At 41.0% G+C, this 22,764-nt stretch overlaps 1 protein-coding gene across 5 annotated transcripts in view; it reads right to left on the bottom strand.

The window, feature by feature from the left end:
* Nucleotides 1-22,764, bottom strand: part of NCKAP5 (NCK associated protein 5) — a 718,925-nt gene that overhangs the window by 62,489 nt on the left and 633,672 nt on the right. For 4 of the 5 annotated variants that reach the window (XM_048483947.1, XM_048483949.1, XM_048483948.1 and 1 more), the window contains 3 exons: nt 16,492-16,809; nt 10,377-10,519; nt 6,982-7,114 (listed from right to left, as the gene is read on the bottom strand). In XM_048483947.1, the coding sequence (XP_048339904.1) occupies nt 6,982-7,114; nt 10,377-10,519; nt 16,492-16,809 (594 nt within the window). Of the gene's footprint in view, nt 1-6,981; nt 7,115-10,376; nt 10,520-16,491; nt 16,810-22,764 lie in introns of those variants that run through there. The other variant, XM_048483952.1, reaches the window with a different exon arrangement.

The following is a 22,764-nucleotide window of genomic DNA, read 5'->3' as shown; positions in this document are numbered from 1 at the left end:
AATGTATACAAAAAGGTGTAACTCTGCTCAGGATTATGCTGTTATACTCACACAGCAAGAAGATTCTGAGTTAGAATGCACGTGAATATTTCATGCTTTTAAAGAGAGGGAAAAAAGGAAATTATATGAGATAAGCGTCCCCATTTTTAGAAGCAGTAATTTCCTTGCTTGAAATGAAATTGCTAATTTTACTTTAATACAGAATTTTGAACATTAGTTTAGCTTAAACGTACATCTTAATCACAGTAGCTCATCTGCCCTACATACCTTAAGCACATGTCTGGCTTCTAGTTTTAAACACTCTTTCTTTCTGCTAATTACGTTTTGAGCTTGTCATCTTGCTAACCTTAAAGTCTTAGGCGAGAGGCAGACAAATTGCTAAGGCTGTGCTTTTCATGGTCATCTTGGATTTCATGATGCCTTTCTTATTCATTAGTTGGCTACAAAAAATACTTATTTGCTGAAAATAATTAAATCAGCCCTATTTAGTGTTTAGCTCTTAGGAATCTAATGATAACTGGTGATACTATTTATATTTATTTAAGCTGTGGTTACTTATCTGAATTTGAGTTTTCCTTACTGTGAAAGTTGCATTCTTATAGTAATAGGTTGGCTTAATTTTGAAATTCTGCTTTTGTCAACGGTAAATCTAAGCATATTTTCCGATTAATTCTAACAATGCTTTATTTAGAAGCAGGTCCCGTAAAAATCAATGGAACATACAGTACAATCCTAAACACAGATACAAGCTTCTAAGCCTATGGCCAGAGTGTGACTTTGATGAGGACTGCACAGTTAGGAAGCAATCCTAGGCAGATCTACTCAGAAATAAGTCCCATTTTATTAAATGGGCCTTACTCCCAGGAAAGTGTTCTTAGAACTGCAGCATCTGGCAAGTGTGCGCCTTCTGCCACTTTATCACGCATTGCATCTCTCCTTTAAAAAAAAAGATACTGAGATACCTTCTTGGGTATACTATCATTGTTAATGGCACATAATCTGGAAACTGGTTTAAAGTGTATAGATTTGTATATTATTTTATAGTTAAATAACTGTGTATTGAATGATGTGAACAGTCCTGAGCCTGTCCCAATAGGAAAAGGAGGACTAAAAATCTATAATCAATCAATAAATAAATATCTTGGTAGTTAAAATGATGCTGTAGACTTGGATCTGTCAGGCTCTATAATCTAATCCATACAGACTGAAGCATCCATGCATCTGTTGCAGATATCAGGTCATGAAAGATGCTCCAGGAACTTGGGAGCCAAAAGGCTCCCTTCTTGCCTTCTCTCCTTGCCTCATGTTCCCTACAAGCAGAAACCTGTGTCCACCTCTGCTCCCTCATCCTCTCAGTGGCTCATCACATTAACTTCAGCAGCTGCTGAGGGAAACAGAAAGTGAGGCGACCAGGTTGTTCTCCTTTCATTTCCTCTCTGCCATGGCTTCTTTTTTGTTGCTGTTAATTGCAGAGACAGGCTCCTTGGCTACAGGGGGAAAAAAGGAAGCAGAACAGCACAGCAGCTTGATTTCCTTCTTCTGCTCTGGCTGATAGAATAGAAGTGAGGGGATGCCAGGAGGCTAAGTGAGGGCTGGAATCAGCAGCTCTGTCCATAAAGGCAGACTGCTGCAAAGAACTATTATATTTGACTGGGAGCAAGCAGGGCTACTACTGAAAGACTAAAAGGTAGTTGGCATGAGAGATGCCTACAAATATCCTCCCAGACTCCGGGTTTCTGAACTGCACAATCTTGTTTGCACATCAGTATAAAGGAGCTAGCTGTTCATCACTGGCCTGATTAAAAAAAAAATCCTGGACTATGCTCCAACTTTTGAACATGCTCAAGTTTGCTGCCAATTTCAGTTCATACTGGATTTTTTCTCCTTATTTTCTCATTACAGGTTACAAATTCACAAGCAACCCATGAGCATTGATTAAAACATAGTACAAAAAGCAATCCTTTTTGTATAGTATTTCAATCAATTCCTGTAAGATAAGACCTGTATAGAGAACAAGAGAGAGAGAAGATTGTGAATGGTAGCCATTTACACATTTCCGGTATACATTTCAGAAAATTTCTAGGTAAAACTTGAAGACAGGCAGAGTAGAAAATGGGGGTAAAGATCCAGCCCCATAAATAATAATGACATGGAATGAGAGATATTGCTCATCCTTAACTTGTGCCTGCCTTCACTTTACAACATCTGATCTGATGTACACATCCAGACACACCCAGAGTTATGTAGGCTATGACGATTTGTGGAATAACCAAAATATTTGACCAGTTAGGTAAAAGAAGTTTCTTAATTGGTTTGAGAGATGATGACTTAGCTAGACTCCAAAAAGGGAACCTGTGTACAATAGGTGAACCAATCTGGGTCACTCCCTTGAGAACCTTTTTAAATATGTTTTCAATAGTTGGCTTTCATTAGCTCTTTCTTCCAGTGCAGTTGTCAAAGCTGCAACTTGTCCTTTTGTTTTTTTAAAAGTATTTTGTTTTAAACTAACTTCCAACCTCCAAACCAAGGTCACCTTAGACATTCTGCATACAACACAAAAACTCTGACACTAAACTACAGCTCCATTCCTAAGCTCCATGTGCACAGCATGCATTTTTCTGAACCAAATACATAGCAAACAGGACTTTATAGAAGATACTGAATGCTGGGGAAGGGGACGCATATATCCCCAATGAACAGTGTTTGCCTAGTTAAAATATTATCTTTGAGAGGTGGACAGGATTGAGACAGGAACCGACCTATTCCCACAGCCAACGAGCAACTGCATACCATGCATGAGAATATCTGGGCTGGCCCTCTGCACATGAGTTTTGCTGTGCTCCAAATAATACACCTTTCCCATATAAGAACATTGATTTTGGAAACATTCCAGGAGTCATCACTGCAGAATCTTAAAAAGAGGGTTTTTTATTTGATTGGTTGCTGATTTTTGTCTTGTCTTCAAAAACAATATTCTGAAGTTCAAACCCATTTACTGCAGGCTAGTCAGCAATTTGTATACCGATAAATTTCAAGCTGTGTCCTTGGACTTGCCAAAGGCCTTCTTAATCCAGGTACCTACACATGTTAGAAAAGACTTCTCTTCTGCCCAGTCAAGGAGATTTGGGGACTGACTGTAGAACTTCTAAAAACACTAAATATAATGCAAGATGGTGACTTGAAGAAAACACCCTGTGCTATCTGCTATCAATAAACTGGTGTCCAGCTGAATCTCAAAAGCCTACTGTGATGCTACCTCCCTGAAAAGTGACAGAGCACCACTTTTTATAAGGGGACATTTCACAATGTTTGCTGTCACAGCCTCAAATGATTTTAATCCTTTGTTCCCTCCAGTGGCTTCCAAAATTAAGGTTAATTTTTCACAGCTCTTGAAGCAACCTGTACTTATCACTGATTTTTAGCAGCCACGTGTGCATCAAAAAGAGAACTGGTCTACAGCTGTTCCAAGTGGGACTAGTCAAGAGCTTTAGAAGTGTGGTATGTTAATGTGCATATGATTCTTGCTGCACTGTGGACTTGTACAAAACCACCTCTGTACAACCTTTCAAGTTCACTGGAACCAATAGACCTAGCAGGGTCTAATTCTCCTTAGGATGGCACTGTAAGACATGTAAACTATCACATAAAAATATAAAAAATGACATTACTAGGGTTGTGTCCAAACGTTTTTTTTTCTTTATTATGGTTATGTTTGCCTATTTTTATTATTCTGTCAGGCATTCACTTCCACTGGCATGAATGGGTAACACATGTCCAGCTGTAGCTTTTATCCTTCATCCTCAGAGATGAAATTCTCAAAAACTGCACTACCGCATTTAAGGGATCCTCCTCTCTGCCAAATTTTTAGCAAACAGAAGACAACAGGAGCAATCCTAGGCAGTTCTGATCAGAAGTAAGTCCCATGTAGTGCAGTACACCTTATTCCCAGAAGAGTGTCTTTAGAACTATAGCCAAGCAAATAAAATCTTGATTGAGAGGTGCTGGAAAGTACAACAGCATTGATATGCAATTTTTGGGGAGACTCTCCCAGGATCTTTAAGTTATGGTTTCCTAGAAAGGTAGTGTGGCATAGGGGCTGGACATACCTGGGTTCAGGTCAATGAGTACCTACTGAGTTTTTGTTCTCTTAGCCTGGTCTATCTCACAGGATTCTTGTGAGAATACAGTGAAGGAAGAGGGAAACTATATAGTATCTCACCCTTAGCACTTCAGAGAAAAGCGGGACTAAAATATAATAGGTTGTGATATATTATGGAGGTTTATTTTTAAAGCAGAATACAAAGAGAAGGGAGCAAAACTTTTCTGCCTCCTCTGCCTTATTTTGTTATGCCCAATCAACATCATCTTTTTGGGGGGCCCAGGCTGAATTTGGGTATCGGAGCTGGGCTGGAAGAAAAATGCTGAAGCCAGTTAAGCAAACTCAGTCAGGTAACGCAAATCAGGAGACATAAAAGAGCGGCCGCAACTTACCACGGCCGCCATTGCTGTTGGGGAAGGGACAGCCTCCTTGATGGCAGCCACCTTCCCCCGTGGCCTCGCAAGCTCACAATTGCTCGCAAAGTTTTTTCAGGCTCGCTGTGCCATGCAGTGACACTGGGCGCCCTGACATCACTGGGGAGGTGGGCCCAGGCAGCCTATATAAGGCTGGGCCCGGCCAGCAACCTCCCCATTTGCTGGAGCACTTGGGATCAGCAGGCAAAATATCCACTTTATTGGAACCTCCTTATGAGGTTTGGGGTGGAGCAGGCCAAGGGGTAACCTGCCCAGACATGGGCTTCTATGGCTTGTGCCCCTGGCAGCAAAGAGTCTTCAGGAACTGGCAACCGCCCATCTGGAATCTCACAGCTGCTCCAGCGTGTGATAATTTTTCATCAGCAGGTGTGCTGTAGAAAAATTTAGGTGTCTGGGGGAGAGCACTCGGGCTGCCCAGTACACAGATCAGTCCCCCATGCTGTGCCTTATGCTTTGTTTACCTTGAACCAATTTTTTGTTAATAAAATGGCTATGGCCAACTTTTACCACACAAAAAGCATGTTGTACTCACATTTATTCATGAAGGGCTAGGAGGGGTGTAGTTACTTCCCTCGAGCAGCAATGTATTTTCCCTGTCTTTATCTAAAAATGGATCCTTTTCCCTTGCTTTCTTTAAACATGAATGGATGGACTTTTGTAAATATGAAAATAACTTTATTTGGCACTGCAATAAAAAGCTTACTTGTGCTCATCCCCCCCAAACACAGTATAGGGCACTGGTTCTCAACCTTCCAAATGCCGCGACCCTTTAATACAGTTCCTCATGTTGTGGTGACCCCCATTTTACAGATGGAGACCACTGATGCAGAGAGTCTTAGGCGACCCCTGTGAAAGGGCCATTCAACCCCCAAAGGGGTCCCGACCCCCAGGTTGAGAACCACTGGTATAGGGGCAATGACAGAAAGAGGGCTGCCCATGAAATTAAAAATGCTGAGAAGTGTCTTAAATTTCATTCTCCTCTCTGGTACTTCACCTAGAAAGGCTTCTAGAGCTTCTTCACATAGAGAGGGTTCTAGTGCTTCATCACTATCTCTATGGTTTCATTTGATTGAATCTTGTCATTTATAGAGGCAGCGATTTTGCCTCTGTATCCCACAAATTGCAGAAGCCTTCCTGTTCTCCAGAGGAGACAAACAGCATGTCTGTCCACCCCCCCACCCCCCACCCGCAGGAGAAAAATGGTGCCTCTGTGAACAGCAGCACTTGACCCCTCCTGTGGTTTGCACCACTTGAAATCCAGAGGTTACATACAAAATGTTTGCTTCTTTTGTCCTACTGTGGTGGGTGGGATATAATTTCTCCTGCACTTATTCCCCATCTGTAATGACTGAATTCACATGGTACAAGAAAATCGTTTGCTCTAAACAAGCAAGTAGATTTAACACACATCAAATTAATACATAAACAAATTCTAAAAATGGAAAAGCAAGAAATGAGTACCACTTCTGATTAAATAGAATCCAGAAAGCTTTCTGCAACCCAGTGGGGCAGCGCAATGGTCAGCAGTAAGTGGAAACCAAGTGCACAGAAACATGTACTGGAGAAATTATTTTGAGCAGGAGGATCTCCCAACTTTTCCAGCTGGAAGACACTCATGTCAGCTCGTCTATCTGCTGGTTCATCTTCTGCCATGGCGATTGTTATCTTGTGCACTTATGAAAAGCAGACTGCAATGTGCCACGATACAGGTATTTTCTGAAGATTTCTGCTATTTGTAATGATCACATTCTGTACATTAAATACATTAAAGAACACTGACTATTCAGTTTGGATTTTGATCAACTATCTTCCAAATGCCCATTCCTAATGAAAAGCACTGAACTGGAACTGGATCAAAAATTTGGTAGAGAGTTCACGGGTTTAAAATCGATTTTATAGAACAGTGATACTGTTTACAATGGATTGACTGTTTGTACCAAAAGAAACGTCCTGTAAATCTCTGAGAACGTTGCTTCCGAATTCATTTAGCACAATTTTAGGGTCAGGAATGCAAGCAGCAGGTGTGAGCATCCTACAGACAGGGAAGTGGATGCAAAGACCTAACAAAACTTAACTGTAGCAGTTCCATCATAATATGGAGTTTAGGAAACTGTATTCATGGCTCATTGGGTTATTTTGAATTACCAAAGCATGCAATTATATATAAAAAGACATATACATACACTTCTCCACTTTACTGAAGTAATAATCCAATGGAAGAGTTCTTTAAGGATTTATGAGTAAAAGAAATGTTACAGGTACGGTTCTAGTGATGAGCTTGACGTGAGATTCAAAAACTGATGTACATATACAATAACAAGCTCATAACAGAAAATGAGATTTGAAAACTAATGAGAAAACAAGACAGACATAGGCACACAGGCACAAAAGCAGCTGCCACAAACAGAGGCATGAGTTATAAATTCCTGTACACAAATTCTGAATTACCTTGTTTGTTGTTCTTCATTAACTCAACCAACCTTTCTCCCCCATTTGTGAAACTGTTTGTTTCATACTCCAGCTCCGTTTCCGTATCGCTGCTGCTGCTAGCAGAGTAAGTGCAGACTCTCAGTGCTCTGTCCTGTGAAAAACAAGCATGGCCACAAACCCAAAGCCATCACTCACAATAAGAAAACACTTCACTGAACACAAAGGAGTTGAATACAGATGGTGAGCCATTTTGTTTCTCCCTCTTTCTCCCCCAGACAGCATCCAGACATCACAACAAGCTGTAATTAAAGTGAAATTTGCCACAATGACAACAAATGCTGTTTGTTTGTTGTGTGTCCATGTGTTCATCCCCCCCCCCCCCCCCAAAAAAAAAAAAAACAGATTGAGGATTCCATGTTTTAAATCCATTCAGTTCCAGTCCTCTGTTATAAATACAAGCACAGGGAAAATTTAAGTCTGCCCCACAAAAACTGGGGTTGTTAAACTGCAGGTTAATTCTAGTTCAGAATTACATTTTGAGGTAGATAAGAAGAAGAGTTTAGATTTATACCCTGCTTTTCTTAACCATAAGGAGTATCAAAGCAGCTTACAAGCTCCTTCCCTTCTTCTCCCCACAACAGACACCTTGTCAGGTAGGGGCTGAGAGCGTTCAGAGAAAACTGTGACTAGCTCAAGGTCATCCAGCAGGCTTCATATGTAGGAGCGGGGAAACAAATCCAGTTCACCAGATAAGAGTCTACTGCTCATGTGGAGAAGTGGGGAATCAAACTTGTTTTTCCATATTAGAGTCTACCATTCTTAAACACTACGAGGTCCAGCCTGAGCACATATAAATTTGAGACAAAACCATAATTACAACAATATTTGAGTAGCTTTGTAAAATCCAGACTATCCCTACTGGCATGCCTGATAGTGGGGTTTTGTGAAAGGTGTAATGCTTCAAACAGTGTTTGTCCTGAATCTATAAGAAGTTTTCAAATTAGAAACTGTGCAGTGCAGATGTGCATACTTTCCATTAAATGCTGTTCAATAATCAATGCAAACATGGCCCTATTTACCATGTGCAACTTTTGCATTTCTACCCCCCCCCCCCCCACCAACAACAACCACATGAATCAGGGTTTAGATTCTAGGAAAGAAAGTTACACTTGTTCATGCGTTTCATATGTGACTATGTTGCCTGGCACAGCAGAACTTTTAACCCAGAGAACTCCTGGAATTACAACTGAACTCCAAAGAATAGAGATCTGTCCACCTGGAGAAAATGGATGCTTTGGAGAGTAAATGCTGTGGTTGCCTAGCAACACCCACTGAGGCAATCTGTTGCTTAAAGTTACAGGTTCTCTTTTTATCACTTTTGAGTTTTAACCTCTCCTCAATGTATTTTTTTAACATTTCACATTTTTCTGCAAGCATTGGGACCTTTTCAGATATGTAGAAAGTTCTGTCTTGCTTGGTCAAAACTTCAATAACTGAATGTAAATATCCAAATTTGGACAATTTCCCTACCAGAGTATAAGAAGATAATCATGCCTGAGCAGGAGCTACAGTTTTATTCTGATCCATTACAGTTATAGAATAATTGATTTTAACCAGTTTATTTCACCTCAGTTTGTAAGAATATGATCACTTTAAGATAAATGCATCAAGCAGGTTCCCTAAAGAGGCACTACAGAAATTTTACAAATGAATGATAAATGAAATAGAAGATATATGAAGTGTCTCTCAGATTGCAATCCTAAAAGCACTTTCATGGAAGTAAGCCCTACTGAATAAAATGGGACAATTAGAGTAGACCTCCTTAAGAATGCTTCTTTAACATTAAAAAAATCACTTTTAGGAAACTTATTTTATGACTGGAAATAATTTCTGATGAGCCCATGATAAAACAAGGATCACTTTTGTAATCTTACCATTTCGCTGTCTCCTTAAAAATCTATAATCTACAAACTTTCGGTGCCTTTTCACTTATAATATTCCATTGTTGAGCACTCAAAAACTTTGATTGGAAAAAAGCTCCCATACTACAACTTCATTCAAATAAAATGAGATATTCCCCAAGAAAAGAAAATTGAAGAGGAGAGGAAGAAATTCACATCTTAAAGAGACAGATCACATCACAGTGTCCCTGCAAACTAAGTGTGAAACTAATAATCTTTGGCCCATTATTAATGGAATGCTTACTTTGGCTTTTATCTATGCAGTAGGGCTGAAATGTGGTCTCCTCACATTTCTCTGCTTACATGCATAAAGGAAGTCCAGCCCTCCCCCACAGCTAGTCTCAATGGGCTTTTGTTTCTTGGTGATCTTAACTCTGCCCCTTTTAAAGGTACAGATCTCATAACACTCAGTAAATACTATGGAGCTCATATTCTCCCCACTCCTTGCTTCCTCACCCCAGACACACGCTCTCTCTCTCTCCCCCAGTCTCTGTCTTACTGCTGCCGCAGGAGACTGGCTTGTTTTAAAAAAGAGGCTTGTCTGAAAAAAAGTTTTTAAAAGCCCTTCTGATCATCGGGGAGGGCAGAAGCAGAGTGGGGGAGGTGGGGAGGAGCCAGAAACAGACCCTGTTTGTGCTGTTTCTTGCAAAAGCCAACTTTGCTATATTGATACATTGATATATCGAAACGAGTACTAGAAAAGCAGGAAGAGGCCGGCAACATGGAATGGGGCAAGGGGGAAAGAATGCTATGGCAGTGCAAGGAATGGAAAGGGTGGAACCAGGCAGGCTGGTTGTGGGTGGAGGGAAGAGATCCAGGTCAAAGCGGTGCTCACTGGGAAATCTCCCCACTCTGGTGGCTAAGCAAAATTAAATGCATGCTAGAAGTGGTCTCGCTTGTGGCAGGGAGATGAGAAAGTGAAAGCGGGGCTTGAGGTAATACGTCCGTACAAGAAATCTTGCTGCAACAGACATTTGCCCGCATCTCACAGCAGATGCTTGTGCGTAATCAGTCATAATAATACATCAGTTATTTGTAAAGCCCGAAAATTAAAGGGCAAAGTACATACAATTTTTTATTTCTAATGAACAGACATGACACATTTACTTGATGGAAAATGTTAACTGACTGCAAGGATTACAATTAAGCAATTAATTTGTCTCGTGCAGTCTGTTTACTTTGTCACTCCCCAGAAGAACATGCAGTTCACTAATTGATACAGTGTAGTACAATGAAGAATTGGGCTCTAATTCTTACATACTATGAAGCCCACTTGATGACCTTGGGATAATCACACTTGCTCAGTCTAACCTACTTCACAGAGTTATATTGAGGATAAACAGGAAAATGGGGGGGGGATACATGTATCCCAACATGACCTCCTTGATGGAAGGGAGAGGACAACTGGGAATTAAACAAATGCTACTGCCTGAAACACCTTTTCATGTATACCTTGGTTTTAATAGCTTTTTTGCTGGTCCAGTCTGGAAATATCTTCTTGTTGTTGCCAGCTTTTTCTTTTTCTGGATGCATTAATGGTGAAGAAGCCAGAGTGATCTCCTCTCGCCTACATTGTTTCATAGGATTCATTATTCCTGGAGTTAAAAAAAGGAAACTCTTTAGACTGAAGAATACAGTGTTTCATTCCATTTCCGTGTAGCAGTCTACATGCTGAATATACTGACTTGGACTCCATGGGGGTTCTGCTTGGGAAGAAGATGGCACAATTTTCACTGACCCCCCTTTTCCCTGCACACACTCCTGCCACCTGGAGCCGCATTTGGAGCAGATCCTATCCAGCATCTCCCTATAGGAGTTAGCTTCACTCAGGTAGGTTCTGCACAGCAGATTGATAATGAGTTGCAATTTGTTTTCCATTTATTAAAAGGGAAAATGTGTTCATTTATAACAATTGCAACTCATTACAAATATGCTGTGCGGAATGCACTTCACTTATAATACAGAATTTAGAATGTCGAATGTTAACTTGGGGGCACAGGAGATCAGCTGAGAAGAGAAAAGGCAGGAGAGGAAGAGGAAGAGTCAAAACTGACCTGAAAAGATCAGAGAGGAACACTCTGGATTGTATCACTTGATATACTAAAAAGGGCCAAACTGTGTCTCATGTAGAAGACCCATTACTTCTTCAACATGAAAAAGAAGCTGCCAGGAGAGAAGCTTTGGATCAAGAACATTCTTCTCTGCATTATGCTATGTGGAAATTGCCCTTCCTTGGAGCTGCTACTAGCTGCGTTAGAGAAGCAAAGGGAAGTACAATTTTAACTGCAGCAAACAACTTCTCCTGGATTAAGAGAAAGATTTCTGTCAGGGAAACTTCACAATGAGAAGACTAAATCACTTCCTCCGTCAGCAGTTCCAGTCTTGTTCAACCCCTTCCACCTCTCCCTGCACACTTGGTTTTTAGTGTTAAAACAAAGTTGGGAAAGCCAGTTACAAAGCTCACACATAATGGTTCAGAGCCCATGGTTCTATGGACAGAAGGGATTCTCGTATGATGACTCTGCCTTCCTTGTTTTCCCTCATTCACTGTATCCCGAGTGTTCCCAGAGACACTGCTTATGTGGAACAACACAAACAAGGGATTAAACATCTGCTGCGGGGATGGGGGTGAAAATCACCCTCTTCCATCCATGAAAATTCTCCAAGGGATACAACTCAACATGTTGTTTGGGCCCTGAGCCTCCACCCAACAACATTTAAAGCCACAGAGGCCAAGTGGTGAACTACTTCACACTGCATGGCAACACATGCAGTTTTAATGCACTGATTTTGTACAGCTTAACAGAAACTGATGTAAAGCGGTGTTGTCGATGTGATCCTTCATGCCTGCAGGCAAAACATCAGCCCTGGGCTATGCCACTTTTTTTTTTTAAGGTAGGAAGCCTTATGGAAACCTCTGTCTTGCTTCCAACTCTTCTTGTTAGTTCCTGATGTGTTGGATTGGCAGGAACAGGAGCTGTAGCTCAGCCTACGTCGGACACTTTAAAATGGCAAATGAGAAGAACAATATCCACCATACGTGTTCTTGACCGAATAATTTCTCTGAATTAGCAGCCTGTTCAACAGAAGACAAGGAGGCACAGTGCTTTGCAGCGTTCAGTGATAACTGCAGGTGCATATGTAAGTGTGAAAAAGAGACGGGCCAGATGATAACATTTGAGAATGAGGAAGTTGACCTCCCAGTCTGCTGTATACTACTGTATACTACTTTTTTACATCCCTTCAAGACAATTTAATTAAGAAACAAACCCTTGAAGGCTGGTGCAGTGAATATTAGCATTAAGGCCGGGGCAATCTTACTGCTCCCGACTTCTTATGAAGCAATTCAGTGCTTGCAGTTTCTATTCAATTTGTTATAATGACAGTGTTTAATCATGGAGTCTACTCTATAGCACAGCGCTGAATTGAGGTCACACATGTGGTTATCCAAGCATGTAGCACATAATCTATAACTAAGATTTCTCTTCTGAATCTCCCTTTAGTTGTGCCATTAATTAACAATATACTTATTTCAAAAATAATGTGAATTTAAAAAATCTTTTCTTTAGCTTTGATTTGAAACGAGCAAGGGAGTTTCCAACGAAGCGTTCAATGTGTGTTTGCATTCCATTATAACAACTGCAAAATTGCACTGGGAATATTGCTAGATCAACTAAATTCCAACATGTTTAATTAGAAGACTTCTCATAAACTCTCAAGAATCTTTAATGCAGCCTATTTATTCCTCAACTCAATTTAAATATTGACACATTAGCTAAACATTATTTGTTAGCCTTGCAGTCGGCTTTAACAGAATATCTCACATAAATGTGGAAGGCAGAACAGGATAGCGGTTTTGCCATACAATTAGGCAGCCAAGACACATTGGTACCGTGCGACTACATTTTTTTTCCTGCAGAGTTTAAGAGGCTGGATTCAGAACTTAGTTCCATTGAAGAAGCTGCACACATGCAAATTAATGTTATCTTCATGAGGTCGATCTAATTTTAGGAGTAACTAGATTTGTAGGCTAGAGAAACAATTGACTGACTTCCTAACTGGTGGATCAAATGATCTGCCGATCGAGTACCGGGTCATGTTTAAAGTATTGGTCTTAACCTTTAAAGCCATCCACGGCTTTGGACCTGCATACCTGAGGGACCGCCTCTCCCCATATCACCCCGTTAGGCCCCTCTGTTCTTCGGAGGAGGACCTGTTGGTGATCCCTGGCCCTAAAGCAATCAGGCTGGCCTCTACAAGGGCCAGGGCTTTCACAGCCCTGGCCCCCACCTGTTGGAACAGGCTCCCAAGGGAGATCAGGGCCCTGCAGGACTTGCAGAGTTTCCGCAGGGCCTGTAAGACGGACCTGTTCCGCCAGGCATTTGGCCAGCCTGGTTAGGATCATCGCTGCTGTTACATCTGGCCTCACGTGGGTGCAAGGGTGGGGTGGGGGTGGGATGATGCCATCTGCTTTTATATGGTTCCTGTTTTATTTTATTCTGTGCTGTTTTTATTTGATGGTTGTTGTTTATATATGGCTGTACACCGCCCTGAGCCCTCTGGGGGAGGGTGGTCTATAAGACAAACAAACAAATAAATGATCGATAGATCGATAGATCAAAAAATAAAATCTCAGTTATTGATGTGGCCAGTGGGAATGAGCTGATTAAACAAAATCTTCAAATGATTTTCAGACTGTACTCTGGACAAAAGGAGTTCAGGGTTCAGCTACTTCATTGTAGGGGGAATGTCAACCATAAGAGTAAGCCTCCATCATAGAGCAAAGAGCACAATTGTTACATTTAGGGACTAGTGGTTTGATTTTGCTTGACTTATTACAATATCCTACTCTTAATAACGTTGTGGTCTCAAACACTGCATTAGCATTTTCCATTCAGACTGCCATCGACATATTTTATTCATTTAATTGGAAGCCTTCCACCTTTAGGAATGGATAAAAAGAATGCTGATCTTTTCTCATTCATTTCTAAAGACAACTATTTCCATTCAATTGATAGGAAAATAAGGCATAAAAATATGATTTGCTGGCCCAAGCCAGTTGTTATTGGAAAATGAAATTTTTACACACAGCTCTCTATGCAAAGTTCAATCCTCTATCAAAAAATCAAATGGGCTCCTAGGAGAAAGGTTAACAGATCAACAAACACATTTTGTAGAATAAAGCTGAGTGTTAATAATCTTAGTTAATTTTTGGATGACTGAAGAGGAACATAATTAAGAGAGTTTGGAATTATTCTCTGTGCCTTTTCTCCAACCAAATTCAGAGGAAACAGTTTCTGCTTTTTTTGGTAGAGATTATTATTTTAAAGTTCCTGTTTGCCTACCCCTGTCCAGCTGTTTCTTTCTGACCTGTTTCAGTTGTGAGTGCTTTATGGATCTGTGTAAACTTCAGCTTTTATTAGTTGTTCTGAACCCTCAGGATAAGGATAGAATCATTCTTTATCTCTTTATCTGTCTGTGTGTCCATCCATTTGTCAAAAAATGAATATGGTATTATTGTCTCTTGGGTATGCTGAATATCTGGCATAGCTATATCTTGACTGGTTAGAGATGGGAGGATTCATAGCACCGACGGCCATCTAGCAGTGCTACTGCTTTGAAGAAGATAACACAGGGTGTAGGAATGCTGGACTGTGACATGGAGATCCAGGTTAATTCCTCACTCCTCTACATGAAACCTGCTGGATGATCTGGAGCCAGTCACAGTTATCTCAGAATTCTATCAGCGCACTCAGAGGCAGGAAATGGTAATCCACCTCTGAACCCCACTTGCCTTGGAAATCCTACAGGGTTACCATAAGTCAGCTGTGATTACCAATACTTTCTACCTCCAAACAAGACAGCCTTGATTTTACCTTTAAGCCCTACAACCCAAAAGCAGCAGCTCCAGACACTGGCTGCTTAGGGTTGGCTTTCTACAATATAAAACACTGCTGGAAGATATTAGATCAGCAGTATGAAAAGAAAAATTCAGAGAATGGTCTGGACTCCAGACTCTGGAGGCATACCATGCAGTTCTTCATTGTCTGCTCCTAAGCAAAAGCCTTGGATAAACCCTATGAACCAGGGGGCAAAATAAACAAGCTGGCAAGTGACTGACTAAATGCATCTCTCCAGCTCCCTAGCCCTTAGGTTTTAGCTAAATTTTGCCATACTTTTTTCTGCCAGTGACCTGGGTGAAGGAATTGATGCCTAGGGAAATGGTAAGATCATTTCCCCCATCTTTCAGCCAACTCACTGCTATTCCTGAGGAAAGTGATGAATGACAAAGTGGGAGGGAGCTGCCAGGTAAAGATGCACCCAAGTTGTTTAGCATTCCCTCCATAGAAATTAACATAGATTAAACAGGCAACAAGGCAACGAAGCCACCTCCGTTACAATAATGTTCATTTTTGATCCTGAACGCTATAATAATTCCTCATATGAATAACTTAGTATATTAGGATTTCTGCAGAATTCACATGCATATAAACAAAAGTATGCCAAAGAAGAACAGACGGATGAACTGGAGCCTCGGTGCACTACTCTTATTTCTGAGTAACTTTTTGATTTATATGTTTTATACATACTCTTCAATTACTTGTAGCATTTTATGCTGTTGGGAACAACGATGCTTTTCTTTGAAGTGCTCATATTTATTAAAGTCTTACATTTACTGTTTAGTATCTTTCAAGCTTTATGTTTTATTCCATAGTGTCAGCTATTACTTAAAGTGGGAAATATTGTTTGAATAGAGTAAGAACCATTCTGCTGTCACTGTACTTCACAGACGTGCACTTTGGGTAAATGTCTAAAGATTATACCTCTTCTCAGCCCCAGCAGCAACTCCTACTGGTGTCAATCTGTGCATCTATGATTTGCACAATCTTTGTCATGCTGTTGGATTCTAGCCTCAATAAAATAAGTAGACCCATGGCTGTAAAGCATCCTAGTATTGCCATAACTTGAAATGCTATCTCTTAATCACACTGAACAAATGGTTCATATTTTTGTCCCAGGTATGACCTATATCTACTGCAGCATTACTCTGAAAACAATGTAGTGTCTTCCATGCTGCATTAATGGCTTGGTCCCAATGAACTTGCAGTTTTAGTGACTATTCATGAGATTGTCGGGAAACACTATTCATTCTCCTTGAAAGTATATTTATCACAGGAATCTTCATGGGTCACTTTTTTTCTCTCTGGTCAGAAAATGACATTGTAATCTTGGCAAGTTTCACTATTAAGGCAATTAATACAGCCTTTAAAAATACATTTAAAACCCAATCATGACCCCCAGTTCTTGTATATCTGGACCCTCTTGTTTTCTACTGCAGAGTAGGCCTGCCCTATTCTTTGAGGGCTTTGGTACATGTTGTATAGATCAGTATTTTATGTAACAAGATTTCAGTGCCAGCGTGATCACAGGCTTGTTAACCTTCTTCAGTGACATGAGAAGTCTTTTCAGCTTACATTTCACATGTCTTCTATCCAGTGACATTAGCTAATCGGAATAGACATCAGGGCACCCAAAAATCTAATTTCCAACATAATTGTCATTTTACCTGCAGAAGATGGTTTTGGAAGGCGACTCTGAAAAGGTCGAACACTTTTTGCAGTGATGGTAGGATCTGATGTTGAATGACTAATAATGCTTTCTGCAGATCCTTGGTTCTTATTAGCAGTTGAAGGCACTTCACGTTCAAGGGTTTTGGCTTTCTCGGAAGGAGCCTGAGGAAAAACTTGCTCAGGTGTTATAAAAACTTCAGATTCTAAGTCCAGTTCTTGTTTTGAGACATGCCGTCCAGTTGAGCGGTTTCCTGAGTCTGGGAGAGGAAAGGTTCCTATTCCGCTGTCGAGTGTTCTCATTTGGCAGCAGGATTCTAAGATAACAGAAACACAGTGCAATTCAGTGAATTAAAGAAGTTCTAATACCAACCAATCAGTGGAAATCAAACAGGGCATCTTAAAGAAAGGGTTCAAAGAAAGAAAATGTTCATAGCTCAGTGAACGAGCACACAAAGAAATTCTCATGATCAATTTACTTTTGCATTCAACAGATCCCTGGCATCTCTATGATCTCAGGAAAATACATTTTTTTATCTATCTAACTTAATAATACTCTCCTGTTTTCTCCAATGGGGTTCAAAAGTGATATAAATAATTCTCCCTCTCCACTTTAACTCTTGCCTAAAATCACCTAACGAAGCTTCCTTTCCAGAGTGGCATTTGCAACTGGGTTTCTCAGATCCTGTTCTGACACTCTACACTAGGGGTCTGCACGCTGCAGCTCTTCAGATGTTCATGGACTATAAATCCCATCAGCCCCTGCCAGTATAAACATAGGGAGATTCTATAACTAAGATCATTGGTCCAGCTGGTTCAATAGTTTCATTATGTCTACCAGAAGCTTTCCAGGGTCTCAGGCAGAGAAAGGTCTTTCAAAAACATGTTACCAGAGGTCAATGGAAATAATTCAGAGAGATGCTAAAAGTCATGATCTTAGATCTCACAATAAATTTCCACTGATGCGGATTTCACATTTCCCCACATACTACAGACACTCAGTTTGTCTTTCCTGCTGTTCCTGAGGGTCCCATGACCCTCATTTTGGGCTATAGTGGGTTTCAGTGGGATGGGGAGGAAAGGAAATCTTTTTCTGACCATGGAAATGCCTTCAAGTAATAGCAACTAACTGAAGGATCCAACTTATCATAGCCTAGATTGACACAAGACTGTTGTATGTTCTTAAAAACAATTTGTATTTAGGAGCTGTTGTAGGTTAGCTTCATTTCCCTTGATTTATTCATGAAATAGTTTTTTAATTCATAAGAAAAAACACTTGTTCAGCTGGAATTAATAATCACCCCAGAATCAGAATAATTAAAAGAAGTAGACTTAAATTTAGTCTGTATGATTAAGAGCCCAATCTAGATGGGGTGTGTGTGTGTGTATGCGCGTGTGTGTGAATGTCCTTAGGGAGTGTTTGCCCCTCTGCCAGTGGAGGGGGGGAAGTGCCGATGGTTGGTCAGTCCTCGACCATGAAAGCCAGAAGTCCAGGGGACATTTGGGGAGGGAGGTGTGTGCTCCCAGCCTGGATTTGTGGCTGGTTGCACTGCAGCCCAGGTCCTAGGGAAGGATTTCCAGTGGCAGGATTTTTTCTTTCTTTTCCTTCCCTCACTGCCAGAAATCTCTCTGAAGGTGGTGGGGCAACACCACAGCGATGCCATCCCCAGCCACCTGGGGATCTAGATTGGACTGTTAAGACCATTACATTATAAAATTACCGCATCATAACATATTTAAGTGTTGGTAGAGTTCAGTCTAATCTGAAATAGTGTTATTGCAGAAGATCACAGAATGACACAGTTGCAAAAATAATATCGTTTTAGTTGTTGCCCTTTTATTTTTTTAGGGGGATATCATAATAGCATTGTGTTGCTATAGTTGAGACTGCCCTAGGGTGACTTTATCCACACCAGAATGGGATTAGGCTAATTGTTTTTATATAAGACATCTTTATCCCAAAGCTGCCACCAGTTATGGTTTTGTTGTGCCCAGGCGGATAACTACCTGGAAATGTACCAATCGGGGGTGTTTGGGTCTTTAGAAGGAAAACTAGCCCTTTTTAAAAGGCTCAGTGCTGGGCATTCTAATTCACTTCATCCCCACTAGCTATAACACAGAAACATATCTCAGGCTTAGGAGACTCTGTGGGGTGACAGGTTATAGAGAATAAATGCTACAACAGAATGTGCATTGTTTAAGTCATACTAGTAGTTTATTTTGGAAGTCCAGTGAAAGATATAGGGAAATAAAAAGGTGCAAGTGTATTATAGCTACGACACATACTTAAATTGAATTGGAATTTTCTTACGAAGGCACAGATTCTCAGGTTGTGAAACATAAAATTAACAATGTATAGTGTGTCCGGGAATAACAACTGCTCCTAGGCAGAGAGTGAAAATGAATTTCAGCACCTTGGACAGTTCACCTCTCTTCCTACTCCTGCCTTGAGAACAGAGGATATGAGAGTTGCTTTATCAGTTCACTTCTGCCCACTGTGTTAAGCCTGCCAGAATGTTCATGTTGTTTTACTGTACACTGCTTTATTGAAAACTGTCTCAAATAAATTTGAAGAGGTGGTATAGCAATATTTTTTTTTAAAAAAATGAGAAGTCATTCTCACCTGCAATGAAGACAGTTCTCCCCAAATGTTAAATATAGGAAAATCTAACTGATTTGCAAGTTTGGACTACTACTATAGCTGATGTTCACTGAGAAAAAAATTTTTTGGAGGGGGGAGGGGATGAGAAAGAGTCAAGCTTCACTTTTCATTCTTACTTTTTCATTCACTCACTTATTCATTAGATTTCTATATTGCCTTTCTAAGGCTCAGGATGGTTGCAATACAATAAATATCACAACAATATCACATGTTTATTGTGACTTACTTATTATGTGTATGGGTGTAGTAGTAAGGTTCTTTTAAAAATATTTTCTAAGATCTACAATATATAACCTTGTATCCTTGCAGCTTACTTGTTTCAAGATCTCAGATGCAGTGTTAGTAATATTCATTATGATGTAGTTGACTTCCTCTTCTCAAATACCCTTAATTTTGGCTGGTGAATCTGAGTATGTACCTCTTTGAAAAGCCTTTGGGCAGTCGAGTAAAAACTATGTGATGGCTACCTTTCTGCTTCTAAAAGAGTCGTCAGAAGATAAAGCCTTTATCTCGGGCAACCCATCAGTGCAAAAAAACAAACAAACTCTGTATTCTGAACTAAGTCTCCTCTGGTATTAAATGTACATGGAACACCATAAAGCTAGTTCTAACATAATGCAGAATGTTTTTTCACTGGAATCCAATGAAACAGAAATATGCTTGAAAGCGCTGACAATAGAGAAGGTTTTGCAGAAGTGAATTGAAATGTTTAGCGGTAAAAGGGACTGATGTTCACAAAGGAATTGATGCTCTTGTAAACAGTAACAAAGAAAAAGCTCACTCCCCCACAAACAACACTTGCAGTTCTTGAGAGATTATTCCAGAGTACAAGGAACACATCACAATGGCCTTTGCTGGATTGTTCTCTCTGCGCAAAGGAGATGGTGCCAAAGAATGCACACAATCACCCTGTTTGTGTCCAGCTTCTCTTCCACGTCTCATTGCGAATAATCCCTACTCATGGCAAAGGGCCATCTGGATGGTTTTCTGTGACCAGAGCTTCAATTTTGCACTGGATCAATGAAGCTATATTTAGGTGTTTGTCGTGGTATGGAAAATGGTGGCTTCTTGTGGCAAATGATTCAGACAAACAATATGTCTGCAGTGAGCTAGAAACCAATATGTGTAGAGGGAAGCCAAATTATAATGAATCACTAGCTGCTGACCTTTCCAGCAACTTGGTTTGGAAAGAGTAACCACCAGCAATATGAAGAGAGGCATCCAAATCTGTCAGTCTCCAACAACAAGCAGCAGTTATTTCATAATGAATTTAATGTTTGAGGTTGACTGAAACTATTTATTCCAAACACATCCTTTTAAAAACTAAATATATTTATTTATCTAATTTTGCCCTTTTCTCATAAAGGGGTCAGGGTGGACAACAACATAGGCCGTATCTGCACGGCCCGTTTAAAAAGGCGCCCCCAGGCTGCCGTTTGCACAGGTGCCGCTGCTGCAACGCAGCAGCGGCGACCTGACGCCTCTTCCCTCCCCCTAGGGCGGCGTCAAGCCGGCCTAAACAACAACCCTTTAAAGGGTTGTTGTTGGGGAGGGATCGTCTTCCCTGCGGCGCGGTGCGAACCGCGCCGCCGGGAAGACGCTTTCTCCCTCCCCCGCCCCACTTACTGTGTCTTCCTCGTCGCCTGCGGGGCGTCGCAGCCCCGCCCACACTGTCCTCCGACCTCCAGGGATCGGAGCCGCCCTGCCTTCTGCCGGCCTCCCCGTTGCCTGCTCGCACGCTTGCGTGCGAGCAGGCTCCCGCCCCCACGCCGACGGAACTCCTGCCGGCGTGGGGGCGCGAGGGGGCCGTGCAGAAACGGCCATAGCAATACGATAACAAACTAAAACCACAGTTTCAATAAAATTCAATTAAAAACTCAACGCAAAGCAAGGCAACATAGAATAGAAGTCAGCTACTGTACTATGATGACAGAGTCCACCAAAATTACATTAGTGGAATGGTGGGTGGAATAATCCTATCTTATGTGCCCTGAGGAATATAGACAAGTCCAACAGGGAATGAGTGTCCTCAAACAAAGCGTTCCACCCGGTTGCAGCCATGATGAAAAAGGCCCTTGCCACACTCAAATGTGTGTATAATGGGGCAAACACCACCAAATCCCTATGCAGCAGAACAAAGACACCTTGGGGGAACATAACTAGGTATGATGATCTCAGACCACTTAGGGCTTTAGAGGTCAACACCAGCACTTTGAATTTGACCAAGAAACCAACTGGAAGCCAGTGTAGATGCTACAAAATCACCTGGATGTGTGCATTTTGCACAGAGGTGCATCTATTCACCTCTGAATAGATGCAAAGGAGAGAATGAAGCAAGGAAAAGGAAGAGGATATGAGGGCTGGGGGTGTTGTGGGGTTTCTAGGCTATATGGTCAAGTTCCAGTAGCATTTTCTCCTGATGTTTCACCTGCATCTGTGGATCCTCTGAAGATGCCAGCCACAGATGCAGGTGAGACACCAGGGGAAAATGCTACTGGAACACAGCCATACAGCCCGAAAACCCCACAACACCCCTGTGATTCCAGCCATGAAAGCCTTTGACAGTATGAGGGTTGTCAAAGAATGGGAAAAGGAAAAAGCGTGGGAAGGCTGACACAGGAAAAAGTGAGGTGCACCCCCACAAGTCCTTGAGTGTTCCCTACCATGCAAGGGGCCTGGCCCAGTATCTGGCATCAAATAACTGGGCCATAGTGTTTTTTTTTTTTTTAGGTCAAGGGTGCTGTGGTGAGGGGGAAAAGAAACTTAATACAGAGATGCACCTCTGAAAATGCCAGCCATAGATACGCCTCTGAAGATGCCAGCCAGAAATGCAGGCGAAATGTTAGCAACAAGATCTACCAGACCATGACCACACAGCCCAGAAAACCCACCACAACCAGTCCATACAGAGAGGCAAATAAATGTAGATTGGTGGGAATGAGAGAAGGAAGCAGAAAAGGGGGAGAGGCTATAGGGGAAGAAAAGAGGAAATAAGAGTGGGAAATGAGATGCCTCTGACAAGTCCTTATGGATTCAGATCTCTCCTACTAATTTTATTCATGACTGTCTTATAGTAGAAAATGTTATTGTTGGTATTTTATTCATCATGCTAATTGTTCTGAATTAATTCTGTCAGTTTACTGTTTCACTTTTGGGCAAGATTTCTCAGAGAGATAAGGGAAAAAACATTTAAAATAAACAAACACTAGTCTCACACTTCCACTACAGTTTATAGGTTAGCAAACTTATGACATGGCTTTAAGTATTTTGAATTATAAACTTCAAAGCACTAGCAGCATGGATGGTCACAAATCACATTAAATAATGTCACAAATGATTCATAAATGCAATTCTTATGCCCCAACACTAAAATGAAATGGCTTGTACAAATCTCTGTTTTTATGAAGCTCCCCATGGTGTGCTCAGAATCCAAGAGCATTCAGTTTTTCCTGAAAGCATTCAACAAACCTTTCCCATGGCATTTTATTTAGATACTGGAGATCTTCTGAGAGCACTCCCATAATATAACAGCACAGGAAGTTATTATAATGAACCATGTTGTTTCCTTCAGATGTCTGGTTTGTCCTCATTCCAAATAAAGAAATTTAAG

Source organism: Sphaerodactylus townsendi, linkage group LG02 (genome assembly GCF_021028975.2).
Source record: "Sphaerodactylus townsendi isolate TG3544 linkage group LG02, MPM_Stown_v2.3, whole genome shotgun sequence".
NCBI classification, from domain to species: domain Eukaryota; kingdom Metazoa; phylum Chordata; class Lepidosauria; order Squamata; family Sphaerodactylidae; genus Sphaerodactylus; species Sphaerodactylus townsendi.
Note: the sequence above shows the minus strand (reverse complement) of the source record. Positions and strands in the feature narration are given on the sequence as shown.